Source organism: Lathamus discolor, chromosome 9 (assembly GCF_037157495.1).
Source record: "Lathamus discolor isolate bLatDis1 chromosome 9, bLatDis1.hap1, whole genome shotgun sequence".
NCBI lineage: Eukaryota > Metazoa > Chordata > Aves > Psittaciformes > Psittacidae > Lathamus > Lathamus discolor.
In genome coordinates, this window is record NC_088892.1 from 11,342,362 (window position 1) to 11,351,759 (window position 9,398).

At 37.3% G+C, this 9,398-nt stretch overlaps 1 protein-coding gene across 3 annotated transcripts in view; it reads left to right on the top strand.

The window, feature by feature from the left end:
• FMR1 (fragile X messenger ribonucleoprotein 1) overlaps positions 1-8,904 on the top strand; it is a 34,694-nt gene extending 25,790 nt beyond the window's left edge. Inside the window, exons 12-15 of one of the 3 annotated variants that reach the window (XM_065689253.1) lie at positions 1,163-1,358; positions 3,732-3,911; positions 5,188-5,270; positions 6,918-7,004. In XM_065689253.1, coding sequence (XP_065545325.1) covers positions 1,163-1,358; positions 3,732-3,911; positions 5,188-5,270; positions 6,918-6,923 — 465 coding nt within the window. In that variant the 3' untranslated portion in view covers positions 6,924-7,004. Of the gene's footprint in view, positions 1-1,162; positions 1,359-3,731; positions 3,912-5,187; positions 5,271-6,912 lie in introns of all 3 variants that reach the window. The other 2 variants (XM_065689251.1, XM_065689252.1) reach the window with 2 other exon arrangements.
• The last annotated feature ends 494 nt before the right edge of the window (positions 8,905-9,398 follow it).

Genomic DNA, 9,398 nt, shown 5'->3' on the forward strand with positions numbered 1-9,398 from the left:
GAGAGATTGGAGAAAACACAGGCCTGCTGCTGAATGGAGTAGGGAACTTGATCACAAAGAATGGCATTCAATACCTTGTCCTTCACTTCTTTTAATTGTTAAAATTTATCCTCCAGAATAGCAGGCCCCTTAAATCAATGGGAGGCTCTGGACTAATGAAGACGTATTTCCTAAAGGAGGATTGAGTTAGGGAACATCTAGATTAGAAACCCAAGAAGAGATTACACCAGCAGGGTCTGGGGAGTTGCAGCCTTGAGTGCCGTGGGATCTTGTCTAAGTCCTGGCTGGACTATGTGACCTTGAGAGGTCCCTTCCAACATCCCATTGAAAATTCCATGAATAGCTAAGGGGGGGGGGGGGGGGAATGGTTGCCACTTTTTGGTGTTAGCTAGACAGCATCTCAGACTGAGAAGAGTACTCTCTGAATATGTGTAACTGAATAATTGTTGTTTGTGTTTACTTCCTTTAGTGGTTGTGAGTGGGAACAATTTTGTGTGCTGGCGGTTCTTCTATGGCAGAATTAAAGCACTTTGCTCTCTATGCTTCCTCACATCAGTAGTATTACTCATTATATTATTCATTATCATTTACTGGAATTTAACAGCAGTGTAGCCTCTAGCCCTTTTTGTTAAGCAGCGGTACTACATCTTAATTGTTTAATAACTTTGATATTTGTTGTGTGCAACAATCTAAGAAGCTTGTGTTGGAATCTAGAACGTTTAAATTATGCCATGGATGGAATGCTATAAATGGATGATATTACTGTCTTCAGAAATAAAGGTGTGTTAATTTCTCTGGTTAAAGAATGTTTAACTTAAGGCTAATGATTTCATGAATTTAATACTGAAGTCTAGTTAACTGTATCTCCTGAAATCTAAGTGATGTTTCTTGATAAATCTATTATAAACAAACCTAAACTTGCCAACTTTTCCAATATATTGGTAGCAAAACATCTGAACATTTGAAAGTTGTGGGTTGTTTTGGTTTTGTTGTGGTTTGTTTTTTTTTTTTTTTTTGGTAAACTGATCATTCTCAAAGCCAGGCTACTGATGTATTAAGTAGATCATTGCAACATAAAAGTGCTCTTTGAGAACTGCATGTCTACACATTTAGATGATTAAGTAGTGGTTACACATGACTTTCTATGCTTGTGTTTGTGTAGGAAGTGGACCAGCTGCGTTTGGAAAGATTGCAAATTGATGAGCAGCTTCGACAGATTGGAGCTACTTCTAGGCCACTACCAAATCGTACAGATAAGGAAAAAGGGTACATGGCTGATGATGGTCCAGGACTTGGACGTGGTAGCCGACCTTACAGAAACAGAGGGCATAGCAGACGTGGTCCAGGTTATGCTTCAGGTAGGTAACTGGAAGTACACTGACAGTTTTAGAAGCAGCCTTTTGGACTTCTGATTTCTTGAAAAAAGACTTAACTTGGAAACAGAGCTGTTAAAACAAGTTCAGTTAATATTGAATAATAGAATGATTTGGGTTGGAAAGGACTTTTAAAGCTCACCTTGGCCAGAATAAACATTATTTAGCAATAACTAAGAACATCGGTGTTATCAGTGTTGTTCTCAGGCTGAAAGTGGAAAACACAGCCCTGCACCAGCTAGGCAGAAGGAGAAAATTGAATGCTACTGGTGAACCCAGGACAAGTTCCAAATGCCTGCCATGGGCAGGGACACCTTCCCCTAGACCAGGGTGCTCCAAGCTCTGTCCAGCCTGGCCTTGAACACTGCTGGGGATGGGGCAGCTACACCTTTTCCAGGCAACTTGTGCTAGGGCCACACCACCCTCACGGTAAAGACCTTCTTCCTAATACTTAATCTAAATCTACACTGTCAGTTCAAAGCCATTCTCCCTTATCAAAAGTCCCTCTCCAGTTTTCCTGTAGGGCCTTCTTTAGGTACTGGGAGGTGCTGTAATGTCTCCCTGGAGCTGCCTTCTCTTGAGACTGAACAAGCATGCCCTCTCTCAGCCTCTCTCCGTAGCAGAGGTGCTTCTCTGATCATTTCTGTGGCCTCTGGAATTGTCCAAGCAAGTCCATGCCCTTCTTATGTTGGAGGCACCACAACTGCACACAGTACTACAGGTGGGGTCTAATGAGAGCAGAGTAGAGGGAGAGCATCACTTCCCTTATTCCTTTTGATGCAGCCCAGCATACAGTTGGCTTTCTGAGCTACAGACACATACTGCCAGCTCATATTGAGCTTCTCATCAGTCACCCCAAGTCTTTTTCCTTGGGGCTGCTCTCCGTCCAGTCTAACAGATGGACCACATCAGCCCTCCTTAGGCCAGGTTTCTCAAAGTCCCACAGTCTAAGTAGGTGAACCCCTGGTTGCAGCACCAGTCCTGTAACCATTCCATGATTCACCAGATTTGTGTGACCTTTACAAACCCCTACCCTTTGAGCAGGATTGATGAGAAAATGCCTGTGCTTGAGTCCTTTACCACCATTCACAGGCCTCTGTAACAATTCTTGATACTCTTCCTGGCAGTACTGCTGGTGCCTCCATGAAACAACAGCAGTGGATAACAGTCAGTGGACTGTGCAAGGCTTGGTAGTTGACTTGAGTATTAATATTTGAAGATTATGTAGAAATTTATGCTACAGATAATATTCTGTAGTAAAATGTGGTGCTTATATGTAATATGCTTATTACCATGCAGTTCCTATCTCTTACAGCATGCTTATGTCTTCTGCATTATGAACTCTTAAGACAAGGATTTTTATCTGTTTTGAACAGTTCTTAATTATAAAGCTACAGTTTTCAATGGAGCCTATAAGAGGCTATCTTAATGTAAATGTCTGTAAGTGATACTGTGTAGCTGTATGTGCAGGAAAGCTGTTTTTCTCATATTAAAATTAAGTTGTATGTTTTTACTGGAAGGGCATAGTCACTGAAATAGTGTTCCTCTTTAAAACCCTGTACAATTCATTAATGAATAGCTTTCAGGATTGTGCTTCTTCAGAGCAATCTATTACTGCTGTCTATAACATAGGTCAGCTGGTGTTTGTCCTGACTGAAAGGCCTGAGGCATGAGTTTAATAAGACAGCTACATAATAAAATTAATGTCTTTGTGCTGAAGCCATTTTTCTGTTTTTAGAAGATGAGAGCTCACCTGGCTAATAACAGGGTTATGGGGCGGGGTGGGGGGGGCAGGGCATGAATTTTTGGAAAGTCCCAGTTTTTATCAGTGAAGGTGATCTATTAACTGGAAGAACTGTAATGGCCAGTTACTTTGGATTTGTTATATTTCTAGCATTCTGAATTTGTTTTCTGCTTTTGTAGTGTGTTACAGCCTGTTTCATGATGGAATTTTTTCTTTTGATAGAGGAATTGTGGTGAGGGCAGACAGGACAGGTTATATTCAGAACTAGGTTTTAGAAATATGACTAAGTCTAGGCTATTAGACTTATGCTTTACAAGACTTAATATATATCAATAATAGGCTGATAACACAAAGTAACTATAAACATGTGGCAAAATTATTTAACTTTAAACACACTTCTTTTACTTATATCTGTCTTGTTTTTTTGAAGTTATATATTACATAAATTTCTGTATTATCTGTGTTATAGAGGCTGGGAGGCAAAAAATCTCAGAACTGTGTATTAAGAAAAGAGTAGTTTTTTAAATACATACTTTTTTCAATCTACTCTAGTATTTTCATGCTAAGCTACACTGGCATGTTTGGATTTTTTTTTTTTTTTATCCTCTTGATAGGAACTAATTCTGAAGCATCAAATGCTTCTGAAACAGAATCTGATCACAGAGATGAACTTAGCGATTGGTCGGCAGCCCCAGCAGAAGAAGAGCGAGACAACTACCTTCGTAGAGGAGATGGACGGAGACGTGGAGGTGGTGCAAGAGGGCAAGGAGGGAGGGGGCGTGGAGGATTCAAAGGTAAATGTAGACCTCATTTTGAAGAAGAGGTCAGTGTTGGAATCCTTACTCAAAGTCATTTCTGTTTTGTCATCTGCTCTGTCCCAGTGGCTGCTTTGAGGCACTTTGTCAATTTCTTAAATTGAGTATTTAGTTTCAGATGTGTTGAATGTTAGCAGAGGGAGATAACCCCTTCCTTTGACCTTCTGGCCACACTCTTAACACAATCCATTAGTTGGCTGTCATTGTTGCAACAGCATGCTCTTATCTTACTCAAGTTGTCCACCAGGACAGCTCCTTTTGTGTGGAGCTGATGCAGTCAGTCTGAAGTCTGTGCTGTTGCGTGGGGTTATCTTGTTGAAGCTACGGGACTTGAGATTCATCTGTAAAGCTAATGAGTCTTCTGTCAACCCATTCCTTCAGCCTGTTGAGGTCCTCATGATTAGTGGCCCTGACCTTCTGTGTATCAAACAACTTCCCACAGTTTTTGGTGTCATATGCAGAATTGCTGAGAAGGCATTCCATACCAGTGTCTCTTCATAGATTATGTAAAGCCACTCTTCCAAATATAAACATGGATAGCATTCTTAATCTTTTGCTTTCCTAATATGCATCTTGTCTCAGCTTTGTGGGCTGTGCCATCACATATAGAAGTCAAGAAACTGAGTTATAGTTTGTCAGTGGACATACAAAATATTTTTCTAATGTCTTATTAGCTCATCTGTCTGTATTCCCATCATCTTGTATCTGATTTTCATGCAACAGGATTGCATAAGGTTATAATTTGTGTTCAGTGGAAAACACCATGCAAAAGTAAGATGTGAGAATAAGTAAGCTAAATACATACATTACATAATGTGAAAATTTATTACACTTATTTGCTCAAAGATTGTCTACAACTCTGCTTGTTTCTTGAAATGTTTTTTTCAGTAAGACCTTTTCTAAAACAAAAGGTAATGTGGAATTGAGAGAGCAAAGAAGCTGTTAGAAAATTTGTGAACATGTTAAACCTTACTGAAATTGACTGTTCTTTTCTGTAGTTTACAATTTTGAGAGGTCAGTAGATAGTCTCTTTTACACTTGTGGTTTTAAACACTTGGATTTGTCTACTTTCATTACACCCGAGAACATTTTTGTAATGATTCTTGGCCCATAGTTTCAGAACTGTTATGTTAAGAATATTTAATACTCCTTAACATGGAAATTTTAAAGTAATTCCATATTATGCTTGCATAAATCTTAAGTAGAATGAGATACGCCCTTGTCAATCAACTTAGTAAGTTAATTCTTCTTGCAGGAAATGATGAACAGTCACGAACAGATAACCGTCAGCGTAACTCCAGAGATGCAAAAGGGAGAACAGCAGATGGATCTCTTGAGGTAATTCTTCTCTTATTGGATATCTGCAGTGTTAAAAAATGCATGTGTCCTGTGCTGACATTAGAATCTTCAAAGACCTAGCTGACACAGTAGCCTTGTGGTTCCTTATTCCTTAATTCCCTGATGAGATCTACAAGAGTTCTGTGTCATTTTTGTAACTTATATGTAGGAATTTCAGTATATCGAGCTGTGTAAATATGAAACTTTGTGATGTTAGCTTAGGTCTTTGGTTTAGAACTCAGATGGAGTCCTAAGGATTTACTAGCCAGTTTGATTTCAGTCTTTGTTCTTACTAGCTTTTTGGTTTTAGCTTTTATTTCTTTGTGTTTTATGTTTTTATGTTGCCTATATAGCTGAGGAAGGAGAATTCTTAAAGCTTTATATAAAGTGGGAGTGTGTTTTAGCCAGAATCTGAAGAGTAAGAAAGATTAAACTTCAGAAATTACCTTTGCTACTAAATGAAACATTTGCAAGCGAAGGCTATACAGTCTAGAAAGTAAGTTAAAAGCACATTGAGAATCTGTTTAAGTCGTACATTGAAACATTTTATAGGCTTAAGTACTTTATGGCCTTTTATGAAGACACTTCTACATATTTATTTTTTTTCAAGTATGTTTTGTTGCATATGTTTATTAAGGCTGATATTTTATGTATATATTTAAAGTTTCCCCACATGGAAACTGTTCTTGCTTCGATGATAATGTGTACAAACCTACCATTTTTTTACTGCATAGGATGAGTTATGTTGGGAGAAAGAAATAATGAGTATCTGTAAGCCACTACCTTCTGCGTGGTACCGGGAGTCATGGTTCCGAAGGGAAGTGGAGATGACTTTTGGTTTGGTTTTAGAAAGCCTGTTTAAGAAAGGAGGGGATAAAAAAATGGAACAAGTGACCAAATGCATAATTTTCCAAGTAGGAGTGCTGAGCCTGAAGGTGTAGTACCTGAATATGCATCTGAAATGAAAACAATATGCCAAAAGAAATATTTTATGGTCACACAACATTTATAGCTAATCAGTAATGAACTTAAGTTTGCAGTAGACAGTGGAGAATAAGGAATTAAGGCTTACTTCCCTTTCCAAACATAAAAATTTTGCTTTGAAAATATTCTTTTGAATTTTTTTACAGCCACTTTAAAAAGGCTGCAGGAGTTTCTTGGGGTGGATTAAATTTCAGATTCATAAGGTGGCTGAGCAGATTTTTTTGGGGGGGGTTGTTAGGATTGTTTAATGGCAGCTTTTCTACAGTTTTTGGTTTTGGAGTTTTTGTTGTGTTTGGGGGTTTTTTGACATTTTTGTGGGGTTTTTGTCTCCCTAGAAAAATGTATAGGACAAGTAGCAAGTTCATCTGCTGTTAATTCTTCATCTTGCACATATGCACAGGGAAAAATTTTAGCTCCCAAGGCAAGGTAGACAGGAAGTTTTTGGGGTTTTTTTTAGGTGAAGTATGGGGCAGTTTTGAGCAGAGAAGAATTGATGCACTCTGTTTCAGCTGGATACATTCAATACAGCTGTAAGAGTGCACTACTATTTATGCCTTTTGACTAATGAATAGTGCTGCTCCCAGGCTGCCTGGATAGCAAACGCAGAAGGGATAGATGAAAGGAAGAGGGGGCTTTATATAACTCTAACTTGTTCCAGATCAGAATTGACTGCAATAATGAAAGGAGTGTCCACACTAAAACATTACAGAATACCTCCAATGAAGGTAGTCGGCTGCGCACGGGTAAAGAACGTAATCAGAAGAAAGAGAAAACGGACAGCGCAGATGGTCAACAGCCGCTGGTGAATGGCGTCCCCTAAACTGCAGAATCCTGAAGTCATATTTCCTATACTGTTTCAGTAATTCCTATTCCATGTTAGAGAAACTTGTTAGGCCAAAGACAAATAGTAGGCAAGATGGCGCAGGGCATGAAATGAACATATGTTCTCTGTTAGCCTTTTTTAACATCAACAGTATGCAGTTCTTTTCAGAATAAGAAGTTATTCAAATATTTGCATAAAAATATCTGAATTTCCGAAAATCGCTTTCAAGTACATATTGCAGTTCAAACAATGAAAGATTCTTTTTTGTTTGTTTTAAAAATACTGAGCTGTGCATTGGTAAACTTTCTGTTCAGTTGTACTGTTTTAACACATCGGGTCAAATTCACTGCTCAATTTCAATTTTCAGAATAAATAGTGTTTGCAGTAATCAAATTGGCTTCTGTTTTCAATCTAACTTACAAGTTCTTCATGAAATGCTATGTCGTTTTATGTCCTGTGTCAGTTCACATTCTGGTCCACCTTTTTCAATATTTTAGTGGACCCTGAAATATGTGTGATGTAACAATTGTCATTTTCATTAGCAAAAAAGTTGTATGATCTGTGCCTTTTTTATATCTTGGCAGGTAGGAATATTATATTTGGATGCAGAAATCAGGGAAGATGAGTTGGTAACACTAAATGTAAAATATATGTAGCAATCCTTGTCAGACGTTAGTACTTTATAGACAAGTGCATGCTTTCCATAATTTTTCCTTACATAAACATTGAGTTAGGCAGTTATAAGAATAGGAAATTTATTTTGCACTGAAGATTTGGCAAATAGTGTTATTGAAAAAGGGTTGTAATTTTTTTCCTTTGTAGGCAGTACAGGAGCTTTTTTCTTTTTTTTTTTTAAATAAAATAATAATAAAAAAAACCCTTTCCACTGTGGAAAACTAAAAAAAAAAAAAACCTAAAAAAAAAAAAACCAAACAAAACTCATTGTTACTGAGGGAACAAGTGTAATGTGCTCACAAGCTAGTAATGTGTGCCTGCTATTTGGCAAGATGACCAATTTAAAGCACTGATGGTTTTTCATCCTCCCAAAATTTTTTGAATTGCTTATTTTAGTTCAGAGGCCATCTCAGGAGACGTAGGAAGAAAATGACCACGTGTAATGCCCTGGAAAGTACAGATACAGTAGTTGGAGATACTGGAGGTAGAAAAAAATTCATCTTATTTTGAGGTACAAGGTCTAAATTACCAGCCCATTCTAAGGTGTGATGGTATTTGATCCAAAGTACAGTTGTACACCTGGGAAGTGGTGGGGGAAGCTGTGCTTTCTTTTATTTCTGATCATACAGTAACTTACTGAGCAAAACTGTATAAGGACCTTCATTTTAATCCATTTTTATTCAGATTGCTCCAGAAGGAGAGCCGCTGTTTATGTACAGACTTGTACAAACTTGATCTGATGTATTTTGTGAGTTTTGTTTCTTTGCTTTTTTCATTCTTTTTTTTTCTTGCATACAGGTGAGCATACTAAAAATGGCAACGAACTGCACATGATTTAACAAATATAAAAATGTCTTAAAAAGTATTGCCAAACATTAATGTTGATTTCTAGTTATTTATTTTGGGAATGTATAGTATTTGAAAACAGAAATTGGTACCTTGCACACATCATCTGTAAGCTGTTTGGTTTAAAATACTGTAGATAATTAACCAAGGTAGATTGACCTTGTAATGTAACTGCTCTTGGGCAATATTCTCTGTACATATTAGCTACAACAGATCGGATTTTATGTTGACATTTGTTTGGTTATAGTGCAATATATTTTGTATGCAAGCAGTTTCAATAAAGTTTGATCTTCCTCTGCTAACTGATGTTGATGCAATCCTTATGAATGATTGCTTTTAAAAATCTCAACTTACAGAAAGTAGAAAAAAAGTATTTCTTTATTTAGACTTTAATGGCAGCCATTGTTTATTTACACATTTCAGAAAGCTTTTAAAGTATTAAGAGTTTTAAAAGCTATGGCACATAGTGCTCAAGAAAACACAATCTCATGATGAAATGGTACAGTACCTGTTGAAGTTGTCACACTACGTGCACTGTATTTCTCACATTCAGTGGTTGAGTTCACTAAGGTGCTAACTAGGTTAAAATGTGAAGTTACTATAAACTAGTCTGACTCATTAGCTGCATTCCATTTTCAAGTGCATTTTGGGGTTATGACCTTCAGTATTTGTGTGCTTAACATGTATCCCTTTCAATTCATATTGCAGTGGTTTTAAATGTTATTAAATTTCAACAAATTAAACTGTGAATCTAAATGTACAATCTTATTTTGAAAAGTCATGTTGTTACAAAACTTGAA